The sequence below is a fragment of the Meleagris gallopavo genome, chromosome 1, assembly GCF_000146605.3.
Source record: "Meleagris gallopavo isolate NT-WF06-2002-E0010 breed Aviagen turkey brand Nicholas breeding stock chromosome 1, Turkey_5.1, whole genome shotgun sequence".
In the NCBI taxonomy this organism is placed as follows: Eukaryota; Metazoa; Chordata; class Aves; order Galliformes; family Phasianidae; genus Meleagris; species Meleagris gallopavo.
The window spans coordinates 57,114,483-57,141,898 of record NC_015011.2 but is presented as its reverse complement, the minus strand read 5'-3'; the positions used below and the strand labels follow the sequence as shown (position 1 = coordinate 57,141,898).

Below are 27,416 nucleotides of genomic sequence, written 5' to 3'. Positions count from 1 at the left end.
TCATTCATGGGAATCTTTCATTCATTTCCAACTGAGTTTTCTTCATTGTAAAATTTGCTGCAGTACAGAGGGGAAAATGTTCAGTTTCTCCTTCTGCATCAGGACACATCCATTACAATCTATCCTGGTTAATGGAGCATGTTGTTAGGGAAGACTTATCAAATCGGGACCTACCACTTTCCAGGCCTGCAAACAAAAGATGGGGTACTTCCCTATTATCACATTTCTTCTGAACACTTCCCTGTATTCCTTTATTTCTATGAAACTGTAAATGAGTAAATATGTCAGGAAAAATGCCTCCTTTCAGCATGTCCAACTCCAATTCAACAGATTAGAATGATTTTTTCAAGAGGTCAACCCAAGTTAAATTTGTTAATCCAGCTGTACAGCAGCTTGTAAAAAAAATAACCGAACCTCTGAATCAAATTCACAGCTGAATACAGCGGTTGTGAGAAGATCAACACTTGTCAGTGTTCTTACATTCAAGACATATGATGACGATAATATCATGCAGTAACCTCAAAAAAGTGTTTACTTATTTTAAACGAAGGCTCGCTGTGTATTATCAAGATTGCACGGTCATCGAGAAGCTGAACTGGCTGAGCAGGAAGACAGTACATCATGCTGGTAGTCTGAGATGGTAATTTCTTTTCCTTCCAATCTATTCCCTTTAAAGGCAACACTAACACAGAAGCCAAACTCTTCACAAGTGCCAAATGCCAGATCCATAAGCTTATACTAATTCATCAAAATATATGGTTAGTGCCTCACAGGTGGTCAGTGCTCAGAATCTACTAAAAGGTATGAGCCTGATGTACTTTTTTTTTTGCTTTAAATCATGGACTTAATCTTTCATTGCCCTAGAGGGTTATTTATTTATTTTTTCGTTCTTCTTTTTTTGAGATTCTGTATACATTCAGCCGGCGTTGACAACAGAATTTAAACAAGCTACCTCAGGTGGTATCAAAGGATGCAGAATGATGGTCTCAGGTGCATACGTCCTACAGACAGATCCCTTCCGTGCCTTTTCTTTGGAGCAATCTGCCTCATCATCATTCTGTACAATATCACTGCTGTCACTGTTGTTGGTCTCATAGTCAGAAGTGGCTTGCGCAGGATCATCTAGAAAACAAGTAACAAAGCTGATTGTATGAACAGCAAGGACTGCAAGAACGTCATCCTGTGACCTTCTGAATATTAACAGAATCTCTGACTCATAATACATATGTGCTGCTTGGCTGGGTCTAAAGTTGAACAAGCTGTCCAAAGGTATTAAAGCATATATCCTGCAGAGTATAAAAAATTGGAACAGAGACTGAAAACCAGGAAAAATTTTGACGGCCATTATTTGTGCTGGCTAGCTTAGGTTAAACCATATGGGAAACCGTATTTATTTTTCCAATGTATCTATATTCTTCATGAGACTTTTCCAGATGTTGAACAAGCAAAAAAGGAAAGAAGCCTCAAAAGCAGTTTGTGTGGTCTCACCTTCATATGTTTTCTTTCTGTGAGACTGAGGCATCTGCCCTTTTAGTGAACAGCTATTACATCTTAAAGGATGAGGAGCTTTTGTTCAACAAAGAATTACCTGTTCTATTTAGGGTGTGGGTGGTACCATCGCTTCTATCTAGTGTACCATCACCAGCTTCTATTTGATTGTAGGGTCTGCCGCAGCTGAAACAACAAGAAACATACACAATATAAAGACCATGTGCATTGGATAGTCTTATGCAAAAAGAATTCCTGCTGGCAATAAGTGATTAAGTTATATGTTGCAAGCTATGGCATCGACTGTATTCTAAAGACAAAATTCTAAGAGCGAGTTGAAGTTTTACTGGAAGACAGAAATGGAAAAAGACATGTTAATACCTTATATTATCCGACCAATGCAATTAATCTGTGTTGCCTACAGTTAAACTATATGCCACCTTTTAAATTAGAAGTTTATCAGTACAAAACACACAAACAAACAAAAAACTCTATTTGTATTACAGCCGCACTATGAGCATGGATTAAAGAAAAGAGTGAAAATTTACCAAAATGCCATACAATGCTACATATTTCAATTTCAACATCATCACATTGTTTCTCTGTAATAATGCAAGAAGTTATTTTGTCATTACTGCAGTGACAACAAACCAACTATAGCAGAACAAAGGGGGAGTCTGGGATAGAACACAAGGTGACTGATTTGGCATTCAGATATTTAGCAAAAAAAACAACACAACAGAATTTGCTTCATCACTGCCAAAACAGACACTGTGGGAAGGACTGCAATAGTAAGGCTTTTCCAAATGCCTGGTTCTTTATTTGCATGAAAATGCTTTATTCCTTTTGTGTGATTCCCTTTAAGCAGGAATTCAGTGCTAGCTGGAACATCTCAGGTAACGATGTTCCAATATTAGTGTATCTCAGACCTGACAGAAGAATGTTTAGAAGCATTATAACAAATCTTCCTATGTTGACATTTTAACATCTTTCTCTGGTTGTACTTCATATTTTGTGGTACAAATAGTCTTTGCAAAGAGAAAAATTAAAAAAGTATTTAAATTGGTCAAACTTCAGACTAGAAACTTTACATCACTGTAAGAGCACCATACAAAAATGGCTGAAATCCTATTTGTCAGGGTCATTAAAAACATATTCTGGAATTTGGTATGTCCTGCAATCATGAAGATCTGAAAGAATTTAAAATAAAACTACAAATCCATATGTTATGATATGCATAGCACAATTTCCATAAGGTCAATGATAACAAGCCAAAATGTAAATAAGAAGAACAGAGCTTTTGACTGGTTGTGTCACAAGGCTTTAGTGTTATTATGAATGCACTTCTTTGCTTTCAGATCACATACAAATTCATACTTATTTAGTATATGTGGCCCAAATAAAACACTTTAAACCAATCCCCTTTATGTGTAGGGATTATAAGATAGTTCTTAATCACAGCATTGTTGAACATTATTTCACTGGATATCTGTCTCACCCATAAACAAAATTAAGAGACATGACTTAAACATTATTTTAACAGCATTGCCTAGTACATGCTTGTGTTCAATAACACCTTCACACTCGGTTGTCCTATCATATGTCACTGTGTGTGAAATGAAAACTGCTGTCTTGATGCCATTGCCTGGATAGATCTGATTGAGAGTTTATTACCTCAATTGTTGTTGAGGGAGGGAGTTGATTTGTTTGTTGCAGGGGTTTGCTGAGTTGGTACTATTTTGCGGCAAGGCAGGTTTTTTGCAGTAACTACAGAGCACCATGTACTATGAATACAGCAATCTACACTGTGAAAGCTCAAACATGGTGCCTGTTGGCTAGCCAATACTCACAAACAACTTACTACTATATTAAAAGTAACAACTAAAAGATAAGATCAATTTGAAACTGTACTGGAGCCAGCTTCTAAATACCAGTGTTTACAGCTATTCTGAGCTGGACATATATTGAAAGCTCCAGTAGCCTAATTTGACAAATCTAATAATACGATGCCTTAAAGTGTGAAATTAAACCATTACTGTAACTCATGGCAGTAAGAGGAACTCAGCAGCAACTGAGTTCTGAAAGAAATCCCAATGCCACGTAATCTGACTCTAACTTAGAGTAGACAAGTTCCACTCCTTCTGAGCCAGTCATCAGAATTCCTTATTCTTCAGGCACTGCTGGAACACTTCTATCAGACACTAGGCAGAGGGTTATAGGCCAGCAGATTTTAAACTCTAGCAGTTATATTTTTGTATCTAACCTCAGGTGCCTGTTTTGAAAGACTTGGCCTATGACCTCAAAGTGATTGCTCATGTTGGCAGCATGGCATGAGAAACTCAAGCCGTTAACACGAAATCCAACTTTTAGATCTGAAAGCTACTGATGAAGAATTTGTTCATGAAGCAGACATGTAAAAGTTGTAAATGTAGCAGCAACCTACACAATTACATACTGAGAACTACTTAAATAGGGTAAAATATCAATACTGTAGCAGATTACAAGAACTTGCACATGCGTCTAAAGTTTGTTTGTGAGGACAATGTGAAATGATCCAACGTATGTCAAACTACCATCTTACCTGCTGCAGATAACAGAAGGGCTGACGTTAGGTTCTGACAGGCTAGGTGCACTCTGAGTAGCAGTTAAGACTTTGTGTGGCTTTAAACCTTGCTTGGTGTCAGTATCTGTAGAGTCTGGAAATGACACAGAAGATGTCTTTCCGGTAGGACTCGTAGCAGGCGTCCCTTGAAGAGGTGAATGGCATGGAGAGGTGAGTGGTGAAATATTTGGTGGGATACCTGGCAAGAGAAAAGTCTTGTCAATTAACCATAGCAGTAGATAGTTCAGTTGACTGAGTGCACAATATACATAAGCAGAAGCATAGCTTCCAAAATAAAAAGTAGAGAGAGAACCCTTCTCTACTCTCAGCCAAGCTCATGGCTGTCACAGAAGCTCCATTACTATCAGCTGCTTCCATCTGCAGAAGATTGTGCTCAAAGCATGGAGCATATTCTCCCTACTGGGTAGGATGAATAAACTAGAAGGCATGAAATGAAAAGCATACACTGGGGACATCAATACTAATATCTGTATGTTCCAGTAACAGAGGCACCAAACTCCAACAAGCCAGTTCCCAGACTTATCTACAGATTCTCCTCGCTTTACTGTCTTCATATGTACAGAAGAGACAAGAACGGCTAACCCACATTCCCAGCAAATTTGGATTTCTACATGTGAGATTATTAGCAATATATAAAGAATAATAATAGAAAAGCAATTCTTAGTAATTATACATCATGTTAATGTAAAATATTGTACTTATGGTACCATTTCTGCGTTCCTTCCTGATTCTGGCCTTTATTTGATGCAGTTTGAACTTATTTTCAATTATGACTTCCTCACAATGGAAAATTCATAACCATTACCTGTACCGCATGGTATTGTACTCCTGAGCTAGAATCTAGTAATATTCACATGTGCAAACATCAGCGTTGTTCTTCCTGTCCTCAGTTCTATCTCAGCACCACTCCCAAGATGAAATGCATCAGTGAACCCAGTGTGTGATATAAAGTGCTGCTGTTTCTTTAAATCCAGCTTACATTTTCTAGTCTCAGATAAAACGGTTCTGTTACAATAAAGCATAGAGGTGCAAAAAGCATCTCTCCTTAATGGAAATGCATTTAAATAGCCATACCTCATGAACTTAGTTCTAAAGTCTGTAGGAACTCAATCCCAGCTCATCTACCATGTTCATCTCCAGAGCTGAATGATGTAAACTGGGAGCTTTAACTGGTTTTATGCTTGAATTGTGTCTGCTATCTAAATGCATTCCAGGCACAATTCACTTAGAATGAGGTCATATGTTGGTTAAGTTTATGAAATACTAATCGTGCAGGATATGTCTATAGTTCCAATGCTTTTTCCTGATAGCTTACTGTGACGTGAGGTTAAAATATGATTTCTGTTGCCCATTGATAAGTAATAAATAATCTTTGACAGTTGCTATACTGTAATTTTGAGATATTCAAAATCATCTAAGTTTTTGACTACAGAATTTCCTCGGAAAACAAGATTCATGTTGCTGTCTTAATTCAGTGATTTCCACAAAGATAATATACTAGTTTTGAGATCAGAAAGCTACATCCTATGGAGCAGTTAAAAAGTTATCCGATAGTAATGACATGGAAATTTAATTAAATTACAGAAATGCTGTTTTACAGCTACTAATCCAATGAGAGATCTGCTTTCTATTTGACAAAAATATGTTTTAAAAACACTTTTAAGCCTTCTAGTCGAACAAGAGATTAAATTGGATTTTTAACTATATTTGAGGTATAAGCTATCAGGTAACTTTTATGACTGCCACAGAATGCCATAGATGTATTTTTCAACAATTAATGGAAGTTTCAGAATTCATACAATGACTTTCACAACAATATTTCTAATCACAGCCAGCTCTCTTTTGCTAGTCTGGACTCCTGTCTTTTGAACATTTTCCTACCAGGGTAAGTGAAACAAACAAACAAAAATAAACTATTTAAATAATCTGACATTTAAGCGTTTCTTGCCAAAAGTGAGAGAAAACATATATTGCTATTGGAAGGAACCTTGAACAATCAAAGTAAGAGAAGATGAATGATATAATATTTTTTTTTAAGTGTATCCATCTGCAGAAATTTTTAATGTTCAGAGTTGAAGAAATAAAACAGTGACTTTGATGCAATGTCTAATTATACTTGAGAGTTTTGCCAAAACAAATATAGCTAGCAGTACTTTAAAATGCTATGCTTCCAAGCATAATTTAAGACGCATTTTGTAAATTAATAGGTTAACAAATTTATCTAGAGCAACTCCCAGCAAGAATTGTTACGTATTGCCAATGGAGCCAATATACAACAGTCTAACTGGTAATAATTACTGCAAATTGAAGCAATTCTTTATTCAGAACATAAAAGCAAATCATAATTAAAAATCCATAACTGTAAACAGCTTAAAGCATCAAAATCAATCTTCAGTGTCAAAAACTGCTTGTGATGGAAGAGAGCTCTCCCTTCACCACTAGGGAGCTCATGTTTTTGGGTAACCAGATTACTACTAATGCTTTCTGGAAGCAGAACAGATGAATGTAAAACTGACAGATAGGAGTGCTAAGTCTTGTTTTCCCAGTACAAAATATTAACTACACATTTTCAAGTTAATGTGCTCATCTCTGAAAATCATAAGTCTAAATTGGATTTGTTACGTTCCACAATAAATCCCTGGATCCTTGATGCTACATCTCCATTACGTTCAAGTTTAAATGTTTTCAATTTGCTGTTTGGCTATCCTTGTAAGATAATATTCTGCTAGTGAATCTTCATTGTAACATGTCTTCTGTACAAGAGGGGATTAAAAAGACTTTCCAGTTTAAAAAAGAGATGTGACAGAGATATGTATATTTGTAGAATAATTGTGCAGCCGTATCTTCAAACTCATCTCTAAGTTTGGATTCCCTGACTTTTTCAATGCCAGGCCTCAGGCATCTATCAATTTCCACCTGATGTCTGAGTGGCCAGTACTTCTAAATAACACTACCTCAATATTATTCCATGTTTGGGAAAAAACATGAAGAATTTTAAAAAAAAGCAACATGAGGAATTAAAAACAAACCAACCAACAAACAAAAAAACACTGTGATCAATTGCAATTTAAGGTATGGGTAAATGTTATCTTATCTCTCATTTGTACAGGGAAGAGAACCACGCTACTGTGGATTAAGACTACTTCATGTCTGTTATACCGCACATTCCATTATCAATAAAGAAGTCACCTTCTCTAAATCAGTCTCTCAGTTAAAACAGAAGTCATTTCTTTAAAGGTCCTATGAGCCAAGTAAAGAACAAAAATAAAAACAAAATATTTCTCTTCTCTAAACATCAGTAAGAAATACAAGGACTTCCTTGACAATGAACATACATAGACAGAGCTCAGAGATAGAATCTTTTTGTCTTGGATATGGCTGTATTAAGAAGGGTCGGCTGCTGCCTACAACTCCAAACGGCATTATGCAGACTGTGCTTCAGGAAAACTCAGGCAACATACAGAAACATTTAATTTAACAAATGTTACAGAAAATACTCTTTTCTCAGCCCTATTGTTGTCAAGTGAATTTCATGGATCAAAACAAACCTCAGTATAGCACTTGCTTTATCATGCCGTGAATAGCCTCTATAAATCATAAAATCAAAACATTTGCAATGGCATCAGGTGAGTTTTAGCATCTTAAGCCACTGATTATTTTTTAAATAAAGTAAATGGATATATTCATACTGATGGAAAAATAACAAAATATACAGATTGGGCAGAGAATAAAAGCAGCTGCATATTTTAGTCACCGAGTTCCCAAGAAGTTGAGTGAGTCCAACAAGACCATGGGTGACCACTCACCTTGGCGGCTCTGCCTTTTGGCATTCAGGTGGTTGGTAGGAGACATGGCATAAGACGTAGAGAAGGACCTGCTCTTTGTGATTGTCATCAGAAGGGAACTGTTCCAAGAGTCAGTGCTGTGAAATGAGAAGGCAAACAAGCCTTTTTCAACATAGTAAAACCTACATGGAAAATCTGAAGATATCAGAAGACAAAGCAAGAACTTTCTGGTACTGAGATGGCACAAAATCTCTGATGAGGAAAATAGCATCTATCTGCTAGCTGGATTACTATTCATGAGGAATATTATATTCAGAAAACATATTTACAATGTAGGCAGTCCTGGACTTCTGTCTGTCCTCACGCCTATTCACTTTACTTACAAAAAGATCAGTTAAAAAGATGCTTCAAAATTGGCCTGAGATATGTTAAATTTATACGGTCTTTTAATACCTCTTTACAACAACCAGAAGTGCCAGAAATTCTCAGTGTAAGTGAAAAATCAGTCTCCTTGATATCTCCTTGATTCTGATGCAGCTGTGAAGGCAGATATCCTTTAACCCTTTGGGCAATAGAAGAGACTTCAGGAGACCAGAAGAGGCTTAGCAGAGCACTGCATTGCTGCTGCTGGTGGTGTGCCTCTTCCCTGGGTGGAGCACTTCGTGCTCTGGATATCTAGTGCTGCATCTCAGACAAGGCAGAAGACAGGCTTTTAAAGCAGCCTAGTCTTAGCCAAATTTGGGGGGAGGAGGGAGAAAAGAAGCAAAAACGTGTCTTAATTCCACTAACACTTTACTGTGACGGACAAGCAAGCACTGCCTTATCAACATTTGCTGGTTGTCTTCATTGACTCAAATTTCTATAATATGTAATAATGTAGAAAGATAGAAACCAGCTCTTTTTTGTTGTTGTTGTCATCTTTTCTGTTGTTATTTTATTTTTTGTTTGGTTTGGTTTGGAGTGGTGGAGGGTTGTCAGTTGGCAGAAAGAATATAAAACACTGGTCCACCATAAAGAAAAATAAAACCAACCAAACAGGAAAAGAAATAAACCATCACAACTCTATTATTTGACTTCTTAAGGAAGATTCACTGGACAGAGATGTGACTGAGAGCAGGAATAGGGAAGTTTTTTTTCCCAAATCACTTAAAGCTAAAAGATGACTACGACTTACTATTTTTGTGACAAAGGGATACAGGAATATAAGACTCCTAATCTTAAACAGAGATTTAAGGGAGATTTTTGCAAATCTGTGACTATGGAAATCTAGTGTATAGGGAACAAGATGAACAGTTTCTTATTGCATAAACTACCACAGACTAACTCCACTGTCACTCCTTCTCTTCTCCAATTCATGAAACAATCCCTTTTCTATGATCTGTAGTATGGTTGATTTTGGTACAGGGGAAGTGGCAGATAATCGGGATTTTTTTCCTCTTCAGTTCAACATTATTTTCCTTGAAAGTAAATCTGTATTGCTCTGCCAAACAAAACATTTTTAAAGCTAGACTTACTTATGGGCTTCATTTTTCCCCTTTCTGGAATACGCATTCTTTCTCCTACTGTAAAAGAACTGCAAACAGTAGGCTGGAAGGCTTGACAGAGCTATAATTACACAATTGGCGACATTACATGCAGAAAGAATTGATAGCCTGCACAGTTGGCTCATCAAGCATAGTTATATAACAACTGTAGAAAAGGACCAACAATAATATTTAATTGCTTTCCTTCTCCCTTGTATTTTCCCATCTTAGGATGCTTAAATAGTGCATGTGAATTTGGGATCAACAGTATAAATCAAATGCACCCTGCAAACCACAGACCAATAACTGGAATAACATTTCCATTTGATTATAGCTTCTTTGTATTTACTTTTACTGAGATACATGGGACTCCTTATAAAGGGAAGTTTGGCTAGCCATGTATTTTTCTTGCACCAGACATTCAGTGAACTCTGCAAGCTGCCATGAGCACCTAGGCTCCCTGTATGATAGAAAGGCTGATAAAAGTAGTGCTCTGGGGCTATATTCAACCAAATTATCCATCTATGGATGTTGGGCCTTCTCAGGTCCTATCTTTTTCTCTACTGTCAACAGATTTCGAAATGCAGAAGAAACCCTCAACTTTTCTGAAACCTTTACTTTGCTAGAATGAACAGTTTGTTTTTTGTTGCTGTTGCTGTTTTCATTTTGCTTTCTGGTAATAGTAATAGTTACAGCATGATCTGACTAAAATTGGGAATGACACTTCCTTGGTAACCTGACTTATTGAGATACGTAGAAATTGTTCAAACATAGTTTGGAGTTATAACTTTTAAGTGATGGACATCACCACACAGAACCAAAGAAATGTTGTCAAAGATGGGCATAAAAGAGAGATGAAGTAGTATGTAACCTGGATGAAGATGATTCGTGAGGTTTGATGCTGGCACTGCGATCTCTTCTCACTGGGGCTGGCTCCAGTGTGGGTAAACCTGTGGCTGATGTTGTTGTGGTCCAAGTGGAGGACACTCGTCTCAGCAGTCCTGGAGGCAAGCTTCTTCGTAAGCGCTAGAGAAAAATCACTTGCTTAGAGTCTATATAGGTATATAGGCTTTTGAAAACTTTAAACATGCAGAAGAAAAACATTTTATAGCATTTGATTAATATGCCTGGCAGTATCTGGTAAAATACCTTTGTTCTGGATTCGTCCACGTAATATGGTGCCTGTCTTCCAGTGAATTCAGCAAAGGCTGGTGCTATCAGTGCTTGGAAGGTACAGGATTTCCTCCCTATTTTAAGTTCAAGGAAAGCTATATATTCACAACTCCGTAGCTGTAAGTGTCCAACACTTGGAGTTCAATGGAGACAGACAACATTAATGGTGTTCTTTGGAAATTAATCTTATATGATGCGGCCAAAAGCACTTAAACAGGTCATCAGGGCTACAGAAATGACTACGGGATTGGAGTACTTGCCATAAAACAACAGGCTGAGAGAACCATGATTGTTCAGTCTGGAGAAGTCTCAAAGGGAGATCCTATCAATGTGAATAAATATGTGAATGCAAGAAGAGGGAGGATGATGGATCAGCTTTTTGATCCAGTGACAAGAGACAGTGGGCACAAATGGAAATACAGGAAATTCCATTCAAATGTAAACTAAACAAACAAACAAATAAATAAAGTGAAGGTGATCAAATACTGGAAATGGTTCCCAGAGAAGTTGTAGAGTCTACAAGTAGGGAGATCTTCAAGACACAACTTCAAGCTTCTAAAAAAGCTTCTGAAAAGCTTAGACAGAGCATCATCCTTTACATAAGATTTTTCTTGACCACTCTGCATTTGTCTTTCACCTGACTCTCCCTTTTCTCTAATACGACATGGTTCATTTTTCCAAAGTTTTGGAATGCAGTCACTGATAGTAAGAGATGACGACAGAGAGCCTTTGTACCATGATTTTGTAAGATGTTTCTCTTGTAATTATATTGTAGTTTTTATAATTAAGAACTAAAATAAATATGTCTCTGTGATAAAGAACTTTGACTTTGCCAGAGGGTTGAGAAAGTTAAGATGGAAGATGCTCTTAGGTATGAAGCTCAAGCACACAGATAAATATGTTAGCAAGTTAACTTATCCCAAATACTCTGTGTCCGATGCTTAAGGTAAAGACTCTAAATCTATATTTAGACACATAAATAAATGACTGTGAACTATTAATTTTATGAACCATAATGCATTCAGGTCAGTGATTTCTTCAGTCATATTGCTCCTCTGTAACATTAACTTATTTCTTCATCCTTCCTTTTTCTGCTCCTCACTAGATACTATGCAACTGCAAACTATAATCTGTTCACTGTGTCTGCTCATGTGATGGCAGTGTTCTTCCACTAAATCTTTCCTCTCAGAGCCTAGAGTACAGTCATTGTACACATACGCACTAAACTTAACTAGAACTCGTGCTTCAAGATCTGCAAACACCCATTCCATATATGTAGCTGTTACACTGGCAAGCAGGGTAATAATTATCATAATACTAAAATAAATTAAAAAGAATCACAAGTGTTGCAGTTCAGATGCCAGAAAATTCTAGAATGAATGTTGGCTGTGTCATTTCAACTGTTGAAAGTTAAAAGCATTCACTAGGCAATATATGCCGTCTATATTTAATTTTACAAGTGAGATTGCATGGCAAAAGTATTTTGGTTTGGCTTTGAAAGTGAAATGCAGACCTTGCAGGACAGCTCATCAGCAATGAGCGTACAATTCATACTTCTTCAAAGCTGATCTGTTCTTTCTAGCTGCTAACTTCCTAAACATCGACAGTTAACAGTGATTATGTCCCTGTAGAATTCCCAAGCATTCATAAAACCATCTGTCAAGGCAGTAATATATTTTTCTGGTCACCCCACATGCAGTGTCAAAAATCTTTGAAGTAGGAGGGTAAACTCTTCGTGAGAACTAATGAGTCAGACTTGTAAGTTTGGATGATGAAAAGCTTTTGCTTGCCCTGTTCCTGATCATTTCTTCTCTCTTAAGCTCCGATGAGCATGCACAAGGAAACATGTGCATCATCTGTGTGAATTTTTTGTGTCCAACATCATCTTTTAAAGATGCCTGAACAAAAGTTTAGCTGGCCATGAGTTATAGGATATGCAGGGATTGTTTTACTATGAAATAAGCATTCTGTTTAATTTTCTTTCTATAGAAAACTATAATTAATACATAAAATGGTAACCTGAATCGAACAAGGAAAAAGCCCGAAGAGATCTCCCACTAGCATAGTGCTATCCCTTAAGGAGAACCAAATCATAAGATGGCAGATGGAGTTACTGTCCAGTACTCACCTTGGGAATTGCTAGTTTTTCTCCTTTCTCTGGGCATTCCTCCGAGTCAGAGCATGTGTAATTCTCACTGAAGGATACCAAAGGGTTCACCCTTGGCTTATGGATGGCCTGGAAGGTTAACTGTGTATTAAGCAGGTTGCTCACTGTTCTCAGCGAAGTACACACGTTGGGAGGCAGTGAAGGATCTGCCAGAAGATCTGTAATGAGCCCATGCGCTTCTCCCATGACTGCAATATCCACTGTGATACTGGTACCAGAAGACTGAAGAAGACAAAAATAGTACAGGTAAGAGAACAGAAGTTTGCAACCACTTGGAGCAGTATCTCCAATGGTGAACTTTCTCAGCAACTTCTGTTACAGCAGTTATCAACAGAATGAAAAAATAGTAACATGAAATAATTATTTAAATAAGGAGAATCATGCTGAGTAGATTGAACATCAGGCATAATGCTCAGAATATGCAAAGAGTTCAGAACTTCGTTATATCTAATTTCCTGGCTTTTGACATCTGCAGTTTACTTAATCCATTTGAATGAATTGTTCAGGCTTCCCTACAGAGACACAATCAATGGCTAGGGGTTATTTGCACAAATAAATTTCACTGCATAGCGTAGGATGGGAAGAGTCCCTCTTGCAAAATGCCTTTCTTCTGTCCACAGAGGGATCTAGGACAACTAATTTATGTTCAGTACTTATGCTTAGATGAAAGGATCAAATCCCAAGTATATACTGAAATTTTAAAAGTATCACCATGATGGTAAAATACAGCATTCTGGTGCAGTGGTAAAAACTTTCAATTTCAAGCAACTCTGCAGCTAAACAAAAAAGCAAAAAACAAACAAACAAAAAAAAAAAAGAGAAAGAAAGTGAATTTCTCATTGCTTATTTTATTCAAAAAGATGCGATGAGAATGATTACAGTTTTGCATGACCAGTTCAAGCAGTCCTTGCTTTCCCTTAGGTTTGAAATGTATCCCTATTTTACATGTATCATTTAAAAAGAATTGTTAACTGAAGTAATGCATAAGCAGAAATAACATCAAGAAGCAGTCTGTATCACTGGCAAATCTTGTACACCTTTCTCAGTATATGTAGATACTGTTCTGTATATTGTGCACTTCAGACTAACTGTGGCCTAGGCAAATCCCCTTTGTACACAGTCAGGTGCACAGGGAATCTAACACAGCTGGAGCACCGGGCTTCCAGTGTATGCACAAGAGGATTGATCTGTGAATGCATTTTTGAACTTCCTCAGGATTTCCCAACATTCAGTGGCTCTGATTACCATCTGTCCTGAAACCCAAGAGAGCAATATACAATCTACTACCAAAAGCACAATATGTCTCATATCTGTGAAATGACAACTATATGATACAATTGCAAAAGACTGAGGTTCTTTGAAATCTGCTGGGAGAGAAACTGGATATGTGCAGAAGCAGAGTAGAAATGCAGCAGGAACATCTTTTGTCAGTTCTGAACTTTGAATACAGCAGTGACATTTCAGCCACAATTAGTGGTGCACTATCTGTCATCATAAACTCTAAGTGGAGTCACTGATTCAAGACACGCTAAGACTGAACATTTTTTCCTTTGCCATTCTTCTGAAATATAAACTCAATCCTACTGTTTTGGACTTTCGGTAGGTGTATAAGCAGTTTGCCTGAGACATAACTCCAGAAGATTCTGTACTGATTTTTTTTGGTGTATATTTTAGTGAAATCTAAATTCCAAAAGAGGAAGTAATGTCTGTGAAAAGAGCATATGGGTTTCCTGGAGTGTCAGGTACGTAGCATGGAGAACTGGGCAGACTGCTTAGCAGGAGAGCCAGGAATGACTCACTAGTGACATCATTTAAACTTCAAAATACACCAAAGAACAGCAAAACAGAGCTTGACGCTGCTTCTCTCTCACAAAGGACTTTACAAGTACCTGAAGAAAGTGCTATTTTAGCTAAGTAGAGCTCAGCATCTCCTTTCTGCTTTCCCAATTGCATAGCGTGGGCATCAGGTCCCAGCAATAGCTGTTTCACTCCACTGTTCCTCTCCTCGCATCCCACTACTTGCTCATGCAAAGCCAAGCCACAGGATCAGAAGATGGCACTCCATGCTCATCACACTGTCATGCAACGAGAAGATCAGCCTCTTTTCCCCACATTTCTGGTTGATTTCATCTGGTATCACGACAAAGAAAGTATTTGATACACTGCGTGCTATTTCATCTTACTGAAAAAAAGATAATTGCTGAAGTTTATTTAGTGGCTGTCTTCATTGCTTAACTTCTTAGTGTTCCAAACTGAAGATTCGGGCCAATGCTAAAAAAAATTCTTAAATTAAAAGACAAGGCTTTGGATGGGAGGAATTAATTATCTATCTTTGCCTCTGCCATGGAAAACAGACCAAAGGGGAGTGAGGGAGAATATTTAATTCAAAGCACGATAGAAGCCTCATACTTTCAGCAAAACTGCATAATCTAAGTTTGAAATTCTATTAAGCCTGGAGCCTAGAGTTGTTGACTGCCGATTAGAGACAAAGATTAATACTTCAACAAAGTAAACAAGTCTGACTCAGCAGGCCGTAAGCAGGCGCCCAGATTTTGTGCAGCAGTACTAATATTTTGCAAAGCAGCCAGCATTGTTCTCCGTGATTAGCACCAAGCGGAGTGAGGGAGAGCTCTTCTCAATGGTGTATTTTACCATATGGCCTCTGATATGCATGGAGGCTGTCAATCTGGGGCCTACCACATTCCTGCCCAACTGTAGGGCTGGACTTTACTGAGTTCTTTGAGAATCTGGTCCCTCAAACAGGGATGCAGCACTCTGGGTCTCATCCTGCCCCTCAGCTGTGCCAGCACCTCACAGGTCATATTAGGCCCACAACTCCACAGCCTACATCCCCATCAGGGGGAGAATGGGAAATGTAAGTGATTTCCTCTTTGCAAGTTTGCACTTGACACTACTAGATACAGTATGGGTAATAACCACCTCACGTGGAAACCTCTGAGCTCTTCATACAGCATTTTGATAGTACCTTCTTGTATTTTTGGCTCAAAAAGTACTGCAGATACTGCAGATCAGATGCTTTCAATTGGTACCTCACATGAAGGCTACGTGGCTTTCCACCCTGCTCAATTTCAGAATGAATTTTTATTATCAAATACTCTGACTTGATAAAATTACAGATATTTAAACTATTATTTTCTCAAAGCAGTTTGAATGAATGCATGAAACATTTTAACATACTGGATTTAAAATAAAACAGTAAGTAGATGGCTGCAAGTGATTTTTAAACCCTTACTCAGAATGTAAACTGAGTTTCCTTAAAGGACAGAGAAACCTTGATTTTTTTAACAAAATATACATAGTGACATATGTTTTAGGCAAGACAGTAAACTGCTGAAAATTTGAGATTGGTGTCATAGGATATATGCATACACACATGCACATATATATACACACTCTTTTTTTTAGAGTAAAAGTACATACAAAATTCATGTTTAGATTTGTTATGTACTTTTCTACTTTCTGCATAGCCTCTGCATGAACTGATCTGGATTCTGCCCAAACCTCTTTACTCATCTAAACCCGAAGGCTGGATACTTGGGAACAGAGGCATGAATAACACGTTTGCAATCAACATAAACAAACAACTCTCTAACTTGATAATAATAAATAAGAAAAACAAACAAACGAAAAACAACAAACACAGCCAAGAAACACATCAAACCAAAAGGACAGCAAAAACCAGCTAATTTAAGGTGAATTTTAATTTTGCACTGGTCCATATTCATATACCAGTCTGTGATAACAATTGTGAATGCAGTTTCCTCCCATGAGTTTTGAACAAGTCTGGCTTACTGCTCATTTGTGACTTACACCTATTGCTGATTTAAGCAATATCACGTGGTGACTAAAACCAAAGCCTACTAGGGCATGAGAACAAGAAACTGAACAGACTATAAAGGAGGTAGACTGACTTTTCACAGATGCAGATATTGATAAGACAAGGGAGAATGGTTTTAAATTAAAAGACAGCAGATTCAGATTAGATGTTAGGAGGAAATTCTTTACCCAGAGGGCACTGAGGCACTGGCACAGCTGCCCAGAGAAGCTCCTCATTCCTGGAGGTACTCAAGGCCAGGTTGGATGTGGCCCTGGGCTGCTGGGGGGCAGCCCTGCCCACAACAGTGGGGTTGGGGCTGAGGGGGCTTTAAGGACCCTTCCAACCCAAACCATTCTATGATTCAATGATTCTGTGAAATAAAACCAAAACCATATAAACTAAACACATTAATAACCAAAGTAATGAATAAAATGAATTCCTTGTGATGTTGTAAAACAGTTGGCTTTGTGCTTCCGCTCTTCCCCACTACTCTCCCTCTCTATTTTTGCTGTTTTAAAATTGGCAGTGAGGTGGGTGTTTGAGGCTGTGATACCACTTGCAATTCCTAACCAGGACCAAATCCACTTCTTGACTTTTTAGAGTCTTCTTTTCAGGCATAAAAGAAAGGGTTTCTTTCTCTAAATTCAAATGAAAACAAAACATGGGCAGATATCATAGTAAGAAGCATATGCAATAGGGACAGATCCTAGCACAGTTCCTAGCACCCACAGCAATCATCCAGGTTTACATGGCTGGGAGCTTACTGGGAATTTGCAAGAAAACTTTCACAGATGAAGAAACGCCCATACTGCTGCAACTGTAGGACCAAATCACAGGCAGCACATCCCACTGTAACACAGGCAATTTTTCCCAGAGCAGAGCATTTGGATCCTCTAGGAGCAGTCTTAAATATAATTTGAAAACAATGTTCTGATAAACTGTAATTATCACTTCAAATTTTTAGATTTGAATAATGTATTTTGCATTCTGTAATATGGCTGGAACAAAAAGTTTCAACCTTCTGTAGGCCATGTTTGCTTGTTTGTTTTACATTTTACAAAATCCAATTTGTTTTCTTCTATTAAATTGTATTATGCATAAAAATCTGAGAATAGCTTTTTATCCACTAGGAAAAAAGGCAGATAAAAAAATTTATGAAAAATAAATTCAGGAAAATAAGAATAACAAAGTATTTTATCCATAATATCCGATGAATAAACTTAGCTTATGAAATGATACTGGTTATGAAGCAGTTGACTCTACCTATGATCGGACTCACTCAGATCAACTAAAAAACACTGCTCTCTCTCCACCTCAAGACTACACAAACATGACTACACAAACCAATCAAAAGATAATAACAATAATATCATGAAAAACAAGGGTAAAGTAAAAGAAGTTATCAATCAGAAACCAGAAATCATTTCACATAACCTCACATTAAAAAAATAAAATATTAATTTGCTGCGGCATGTAGAAGGAAAAGCCGTGAAGGCAGAGGTGCTGGCCTTTCACCACACTGCACTTGAGAACACTCTGTAAGTGAAAGAATGGGGGAGGCAGGAGGAGAAAAAGGGAAAGAGCAGCATCCAGCATATCTTCAATCTTCACACAATTACGAGCAACAGTAAATCACAATGCGATATAGTTTCCAAGTCACATCATAAGCACTCAAGCCAAGCTGTCTGGAAACAAAATTAAAAGCAAATATAATTCTCCATTATTTTAATGTCCACAGAATGATTTGAAGAGTAAACATGAATTGGCTTCTATGGAAATAATGAATCATTTTAAAGGCGCCACAAACTTAACTACTCCACCTTTCAGTGGATGACTAAGGAGAAAAGAAAAGCGTGTGGACAATTCCGTGACATTCCACACTTCTGAATTTAAAGCTGTAGAACTGAGTCTTACCCAGACTTTTAAAATTTATTTTATTCTTATCTTGTCCAAATGCAAGATTTGGGGATTTCTGTTCAGAAGTAGGACATTTCTGAGGACTTTTACTCCACCTTAATGAAGCACAGCATTTCCACTTCTCTCTGGAGGTGGACTTGCCACAAGCTTCATCATACTCTTTGGTCGGACTAAATATTGCATCCTCCTTTTGTCTCAGCACACTGATCAGAGAAGACCTTTCCTAATCACCACTGTAACCACTGGTTTTGCTGTTGACGCTTGAAAGCATCCAAAAGCATGTAACTACAAAACCAGGGTAGTTCTGCAAAGAGAAGGTATAATAAAATGGTTCTCACAGCAGAGCTGTCACTTTGGCCCCCTAAGCACTTGCTGCAGTACCAACATACCATTTCTTGACAACAGCCCTATAGCCACACAGCCAGCAGGAGGCAGGCAGGCTGGGGGCTATGGGCACTGCAGTGAGTAGGTTTCTAGTTTTCTCTCCAGTAATCTCTCTCTGCATGAAGCTGCCTGTCATCTATTACCACAAGGCCACTAATTTGGATCTTCCTCCAGTATCCTGTTCTACATCATCATCTCTAATGCTTCTCCCCATCTATCAAATGCGCTTTAAGCCATCAGACACACTATCACATAAGCCTTATCTGTTCAATCTGCTAGCTTTATGTTTTTGTTGCACTATTTTTTATGTTCAAATTAAAAAAATATATATATTTTAATATATATTAACGGTATTGCATATTTTATATATATATATATGTGTAGCAGAGAACTTCTCTTCACTCAATACGGCTCAGGCAAGCCGAAAGATTGGAACGCTTACGTTATAATCTTACTTTCTTCAGAAAAATCAGGGTGAAAGCAACACCATTTTTAATATTTCTAATATTTAAACTATTCAGATTAATCACAACACTGCAAATATTTGGAATCTTTCAGAAAAAGACGTGGCTTAGGGAGGAAATGCTTTGTTTTCTTACAAGAACTGTGGAATGCATCTCACCATTTACAGCAAATCTCGTTGGGCTGCAAGAACCGTCCTCACATCCTGCACCCCTACCTTAAGTGACACCACTCAAAAAACTCATGGCTACAGCTGACTAAACTTCTTCCATTACAGGACCTTACAGTTTGTGATAACTTTGTCAGCCAAAAAGCTCAGACTGAACTGGCCCATGTCAGGAATTTGCCTGGGGTGGATTATTTCAGTATTTGAGAAAAATTGTTCAGACATTTACGAGAACACTGTCGGAGTGCTTTATTCATGCTAAGAATTCTTAGTAAATTGATACCATTTAATCCACGGAAGGCATGGTGTGTGCAGTACAGCCATTCACTTTCCCTGGGAAAAACCAAAACCAGAGCTGGTCTTGCACAAAGTCTGTGGTGTGCCAGAAACCAAAGCGTGTCTTACACATGCACACCTCCACACACTGCCTACATGTTGTGTGCTGTGCACAACGTACCAAGTGGTAAAGGAACACAACCCAAATTGCACTGTCAGTCCACAGCTCAGATTTACACCTCAGTTATTCATAGAATCATCAACTGGCTTGGGTTGGAAAGGGCTTGAAAAATCATCCAGTTCCAACCCCGTGCTGTGGGCAGGGCTGCCACCCAGCAGCTCAGGCTGCCCAGGGCCCCATCCAACCTGGTCTTGAATGTTTCCAGGGATGGGGCAGCCTGTGCCAGTGCCTCATTGCTCTCTGAGTAAAAAATTTCCTTGTAATATCTGATCTAAGTTTCCTCTCTTTTAGTTTTAAACCATACCCATTGTTCAATCACTATCAGACTGTGTAAAAAATCAATTTCCTTCCTGTTTTTAAGCTTCCTTTAATGACCAGAAAGCCTCAGTGTGGTCTCCTCTGAGACTTCTGTTTACCAAGCTGAACAAGCTCAGCCCCCTCAGCCTTTCTTCATAGGTGCTCCAGCCTTCTGATCATCCTTGTAGCCTCCTCTGGACAAAATATTCTCCCCTTTTGCTAAGGGATGTGGTCATGGTAATCGTTATCATTGCAGTGATTGCTTCTCTCTTCAGAGCTTGGGTGATCATCTGCCTTGATGGGCCACAGCTGCTCAGAGGGAAGTCTATCTCAGGGCTTTAGCAGAGACATCAGCATTAAAGGAGCAATAAGTGGGAGAGGTTTTTGCGTATAGTACATAAAAATCATCTCAAGGAGTGAGGTGTTAAGTTTTGGTAAGATTCATGGCTTAAGATAGGGAAGTCTGCACCTAAGAGGATTCAAGTACTGGCCATATCCTAATGTAAGTGAAGAATTCCCTACCATTTATATTTGATGGAAGACAACTCCAGTTTATTAACTCCAACAGTACTGATGTAGTTTTCCATGTTCCCTTCTGCCATATCTTCCCCAAGAAATCATAGGGAAAAGGGACAGGAAGTTGTCACCCAGAGCGTGTGGTAGTGGTGGCACTGCAGGACACCAGAATGGTACGGGATGAGCTGGAAACAGCTAGGCCTTGAGGTCCGTGGGAAGACCCAGTTCAAATGAAGATAGCTGGAGTTTTGCCAACTTTCTGTGCATGTCATCATGCAAGAAGGATTCAGGGAGAGCAGCTCCTGGTTGGAGGTGACAGCATGGAGCAAACTTCTGGCTAAGACTGCTGGTTGCAGCTCAGAAATCTTGTGGAAACACTGAGACTGGTGCTTGGTGTTCCCAGCAGAGGCATGGGAACTCAGTCACCCAATTCCCAGGGACTTTCCGTGTGATTTGGCTGCCTTAAAAACCTTCAGCTATCATGACTACCCCAGCCTAAAAACTATTTGATGATATAGAGCAAATCACAGTCAGTCAGATTGTATAATTTATGAAGTAGACAACACTCCAGCTAAACTCAGGATTTTAAAAATTAGCACTTTTCTTTAAGACACAGCAGATGGAAAAAATTAAATGCTAAACGGGGCTCAAATCTGCTTTGAATAACACAGACTGAGGAGTACAGTTCTGTACTGCAGAGACTGTCCTCAATTGTCTTATATTATTGTTCTTCAATTTGTACATGAGATGGTCACAAATTGGTAGCTTGAAGCTGATAGTTTGCATTCATGCGAAGAAAACAGTGACAACTGCCTTGAGTTTCAACTTGAGATGCAACAATAGCAGCTGGGGCCCAGCAGGAGCAGCATGCTAGGTGCACACATTGCAGAGGATATGCCACCTCTTAATACCTGGTGATTGTACCCATTTGACTTTACAGCTCCAACAAACCAACTGCCCGCCTAGCACAGGAAGCTATTTTGATTCCATGGTGAACTGAAACATAGCAGCCAACTACCCAGCATGAGTTTAAAAAAGATCCATTGAAAGCAATAATCACCATTCTGCCTCCTGCGAACTAACTAATCCTCCCGCATTTCCAACTTGACAGTCTCAGCTACACTAAAAGAAAGCCAAAGGAACCGTATCCTCCTGTATTTTCTCCCTTTCAAAATATTTCAGACTCTCAGGATACAGGTTGGGAAGTGACACTGCAACTAGCAGCAAGTTGTAGAAATACACATGAAGACTAGGCCGTCTAAAAAATCACACCCATCTCAAAATGGGTCCTTCACAATGAACTGTTTAATGGGATTTAAAGGAACAGCATTATTAAATATTTCTCCAACCATAATGCAAATAAATACAGCTTCCAGATTAAGAAGAAAAAAAAAAAAAAGAGAGAGAAAGAATTGCTGCTGAGAGCATCAAATGTGTGTATGAAAACCGGAGGTGAGTTGCCATAAGGGGAGTAATTTGGGGAACAATCAAGCTCTGATGTTTAAAGAACTGTTCACTAAGTGCTGAAAATCAGAGTAAGACAAAAATTAGAATCTAGAATATAATTATCACTGAAGTTGCAAATAAAGTGTCCTTAAACTTCAGACTGCTCTTACTGAAACTATGGTAGGGATTTGAAAATTACAGCAAGAGCCAGATGCATATCCTGGGCCATGTTTTGCATGTGCTGAAGGAACGCGGGCAGAAGATCTCACGAACCTCTTCATGTGGCCAGAACACTAATGATATTTAGTGGCTGATTTTCTAGAATATGCTTTCACTTTAACCAAAGGAGGCTAAAAAAGACAAATCTTGATGTTATAAAAATCAAGTGATTGTCTCACTGCAATTAAATTGGTCAAATTTTACACTATTTTCTTATTTTCTTCGCTATGAAACCTTGCAGTTTGCATTACTTTTGTTCTCCTGATTTAGAGTGATCACACTAATACCATTTAATAACCATCTCGTATTACAGATGCCTCCTCCCCCTCTCATGACTTTATGTCACTAATGAATTCCTCTGTGAAAAGAATTAATCATTTTTCTTTAAGACTTGGCTTGAAATTCTTACACTATGACTCATTCAAGAAAAGCAATTTTAGCCTTAGGGACTTTCAGCTTCCAAATCCTTCATCATCAGCACTGCAGAGCTATGATTTCTCTAATTTATAAGCTACTTCAACGTCTGAAGCCAGGAACTGTGAGTGGCACACTAAACACTCACTATACGTGAAAATCCTCTACCTCTCCTAGGTGTTATATGGGCAAATATTTCAATGAAGAACAGAGTAGAGAGAAACAGTAATTCATGTACAAGATAAATAAGATGCTATCCTCTACATGTCTTCTGTGATGTTTGAAATTATTTTCTTTGCTTAGCACTGATCTAAGCTGACAGACCAGCAAGCCCTGAGGACTGCTTCCAACCTACTTCAGTCTTGGCCTGCAAGGATCTACGTAAAGACACATTTGGTTAGCTTATACTGTAGGCTTACTTTGCTTTTGTTGTCACACAAGAGAAAAAACTATTTCGAGATATAAGGTGTACGGTTGATCACATTGAGAGGTCATTGGCTGCATAAGATGACCATTTTCAGTCCACAACTACTGTACAATGTGTGAATCAGACACTAAAGGCTCTATAACTTTCTAAGAAACCTCAGATATCACTAATTTCTTTCTTGAATCTGGTGACTGATTAGTACTGAGTAACTGTATAGTTTCTGTCTAAGGAAAGTCTTCCTTTCAGCTTACGGCTCTCAGGTTGTGATTAGCTCTTGACTGGAAGAAAAAGAAGAAAATGCAGATAATAATCTCAGCTATGACGTGCTGATTGCATCCCAGTTCGAATTAGAGAATTAGAGACTAATCCAATCTGCACTTCTGCATCACAAGCATCTCACCATACCAATCTTTGGCCACCTGGCTGGAGATCTGTGTTCTTTGATGAGGGCCAAAACACCTCTGTGCTTTTGGAAAGCTTGGATTCAAGTTCAAGTCTAAATTTAGCAGCTTGGCTTCTCATTTATAAAAGACATCAGAGCCATAGAGACCAAAAAACAGACAGATCATGAAGCACTGGTGCTTATGCTGGCAGTCTATCTAAACAATGATTTCTATTTCTACAGTGACTTATGTTTTCAGCTTGGATGTAGGTATTAAGAGAAAAAAATCAACTGTGGTTTATACAAGTTTATTTAAAACACTAAATACACTTGTGAAGCTGAATTTCAGTGGTTCACCTAAATACACAGAATGAAATGAATAAAGATATGTCAGTGAGTGCAAAGGAAGCCCTTGTGATTACTGAACAAATCAGGTAGACTGAATTTGGTGGGACAAGACAACCCACTCCTACTGACCTGTCACAAGAGAAATAGTGAAATTACATTTAAAGAAAACAAGTGAGTGTCTGCTTAAGTCACTGCTTTTCTCTTAATACAACTGACAGAAACACTGCTGGTATCTTTTAAAGTTACAGGTTCAAAGTGCTCCTACTGCTGACCATTAAGAAACAAAAGCAGCTGCAGTGAAGCTAGAAGACAGCTGTCAAATCCTACATGACCACAGACTCAACTCAAAAGAAATAGCACTGTGTGATGAGTAAGTCACCTGCAGCACTGACATCTACTACTTTTTGGGCAAGTAGTAAGGTAAAATGCGGACACATTTTAGAGTATGCAAACTCTGCCACCACCACTAAGCACAAGCTACAAGCTGAAGCTGAGGGCAGGAAAAATAAGGCAAGTACAGAAATGTACAGAAAAGTAGAGGAGGACTGAGAAGTAGGGAGAACTCATGAAGAGAGGGCCAGGGCTTTGGGAGGAGAGGATGATTTATTGCTAAGTTGAAATCAAAGAGGAGGACACAAAGAGGGCCACTTTCAAAACAGCTGGAAATTGTTCCTTAAAACCACACAGAAATTCTTGTCTCCCGGCAGACAGGTTAATAGACTGCTTTGAAAGGGAGGTACAGGAAAGCAGTATCAACTCAGAAATCTCTCCTTGAACATGGAACATCAACACCTTGAAAAGAAACATCAGTAGCAAGCCCTGGTAACAACTCAAGAGGAATCCAGCAGACATATTACTGAGTTGTTAAATGACAGCACTTCATTTTCAATCAAATAACTTTGCCAGGGGTGTCTTTCAGTAAGAACAATGATGTCCTCACAAACAAGAAACCAGGCTTCAAAAAAGGACGTTCAGAGCCTCACTTTATTGACAACTTTATTGCCAATATTATGTACCATAACAGAAAGTTGTTGCTTTGGGAACTTGAAATGACTAGTCTTGGCTTTGTTTCAGTAATTTTAAAGCATTTTGATTTAAGTTTAGGAATAAGATGTCACTTCAACTTTGCAAAATGTAAGAAATGAGAAGATGATGAAACCATGCTGAAAACAAATTTATTTTTTTCTATTTTTCTTTCTTCCTTTTTTTTCAACATTTCTTCAGAGCCTCAGTGTGTCTCTCACTGTCAGAGGCTCTTTAAGTAGGACTCATTCATGATGGATTAGACCTTGAAGATGACTTTGGTATTCAGGTTTGCTAACAGTAGTGACCTAGCGTGAGGTATTTCAGTTAAATCTCCCTCCACAGTCAGTTTAACTCGGAGGTGACTCAGAACAACAAACACGTAAGACCGCTTTAATCACAAGGGAACACTTGAGTTCATACCACTGACCTTGTGGAAGAGTCATGTACATCTCTCACTGCAATGCTTTATGTCAACATCTTTGTTAACATATTGAAACAGACCACAAGCAAAACTGTTTGCCATACGGTACTCTGACAAAGCTGATGAAGTACGTGGGTTCAGCCTTCCTTCATCTACATTATCTCCCTGACTGCTTCAATCCAGTGTTTCCACTTGCCCCAGGCACCCTGTTTATCCTATTACAGCAGAAATATATATATACGTACTGAACAACTCTCTCTGAATACACTCCTCTTCTAATGCATATGGGAAGATTTTTGGCAATAACATAAGAACATAACGTTCTCCAGAAAAAAAGGATTCAGTTAATTATTTTTTCTTTTAAAAGGACAAATTCCCAGCAAAATGTGAATTACTGTAATTCCCAGCAATATGCTCACACAGACCAGAAAACATCTATTGGTGATGCTCATACTTTGCAACACACCAGTAGGTTGCCGGTAATGGGAATGCTGGTGTGGGAAGCCTGCCCACAAACTGAGTACAAATTTATTTGTATCCATTTTGTCTTTTTTTTTTTTAATTGCAAGTAAAAATGGCTGTAGAGAACAAAGCTGAATTCTGATATTATGGTTAAATGAAATTTGGCTCACCAAAATAAACATGCATAAAACTTTATCCATTTCCCCATTCTATCTTCTATGACAGGTCAAAGAAATGGGCTGGATTTCTATCAGTAAAATCAAGGTGGCACACAAAGGAAACACAATGAGATTCCACTTCATTTTGCTTTTTAGGAAAGATGCTTTCAATTAATATTTCTCTGACATGATAGAAATATGCCTATAAGCCATAACTAATTGCCTAATGATCCAATTCCATATAAATCAAGATACCTCAAACTTAAACACGTTAATAGATCAGTTTAAATAGGGGAGAGGGGAATTAATTGGAAAGAAAGGAATTAACATTTAGTTGGCCTTTTTTAAGCAGAGAAGAAAATGCAAATCAAAAGCCATCTTTAAAGACTAGCTAATCCTTTGTGTATAAAGAGAGCCAGATGAGCCTGTGCCAGTTAAAAACAAACAGACAAGTTACAATCAGGACTTTATGTTTAACTCCGAAGCGTGATTTGTGTGGATTTAGGTGTACTTAGTAACCAGGCAAAAAAGATAAGAATCGCATTCTGACTCGATGTATGATTTAGGGGTTTCGGCTCTGCTTTAACTTCTTGCTTGTGTGATCAGCTTAAATGAAAACCAGTTAAAAGCTGTTTTGCCGAGTGCACAGAATAAATTATTTCAAACAAAGCCCATCCACTGACATACTTCTATTTCACACACAGTGGCTATTTTTGCTTGTAAAATGACATTCACTTCACTCTGCATAAACTATTTATGAATTCACCTTCACCACAGCACGATGATTCCTTTGCGCTGATAGCAGCGGTGATGGGAGCCCCCAGTGGGATGGAACAGAGAACCCTGTTGGTCATCTCTCCCTGATGGCCTGCCTGTGTCCCATAGGGTCAGCAGCACAAAGACAGAGGAGAGGGCAAGAGTCAGGGCTATGAGGCACAAGTGTGAGCACATCCAGCTGCTGGCATGAAAAGCACAGCTGGAAAAGGATCTGCATCTCAGGGAAGATAGGGAGAGCAGTGCAAAACAGCTGACTGAAATACAGCTCAAACAAATACTTCCACTTAAAAGCATACTAACCGGACACCTCATGCTAGCTTCAAGTGAGTCAGTGCTTCAGAAAAGGTTGTAGCACAATAAAAGTAGTGTAGCAGAGTAGAACTTTTAATACAGCCCTGTAGGATTGTGCAGCTTTAGGGGTGGAAAAACCTTTCCCAGGGATCACCAGATGGCACTATTCTTCCTTCAAATTGCAACTGCACCTCTGCCATGCACACAAAATGCTACCATCAGTTTAGGAGGAAAAGCTCTTCATTCCTT

The 27,416-nt window shown here is 38.4% G+C and overlaps 1 protein-coding gene across 1 annotated transcript in view; it reads right to left on the bottom strand.

The window, feature by feature from the left end:
- Window positions 1–27,188, bottom strand: part of LOC100540515 (cGMP-inhibited 3',5'-cyclic phosphodiesterase A) — a 37,146-nt gene extending 9,958 nt beyond the window's left edge. The window contains exons 1-7 of the mRNA XM_031553043.1: window positions 27,177–27,188; window positions 12,721–13,071; window positions 10,291–10,445; window positions 7,918–8,033; window positions 4,070–4,289; window positions 1,589–1,674; window positions 953–1,122 (exon numbers count right to left, since the gene is read on the bottom strand). Of these exons, the coding sequence (XP_031408903.1) occupies window positions 953–1,122; window positions 1,589–1,674; window positions 4,070–4,289; window positions 7,918–8,033; window positions 10,291–10,445; window positions 12,721–13,071; window positions 27,177–27,188 (1,110 nt within the window). The remainder of the gene's footprint in view (window positions 1–952; window positions 1,123–1,588; window positions 1,675–4,069; window positions 4,290–7,917; window positions 8,034–10,290; window positions 10,446–12,720; window positions 13,072–27,176) is intronic.
- Window positions 27,189–27,416: the final 228 nt, after the last annotated feature.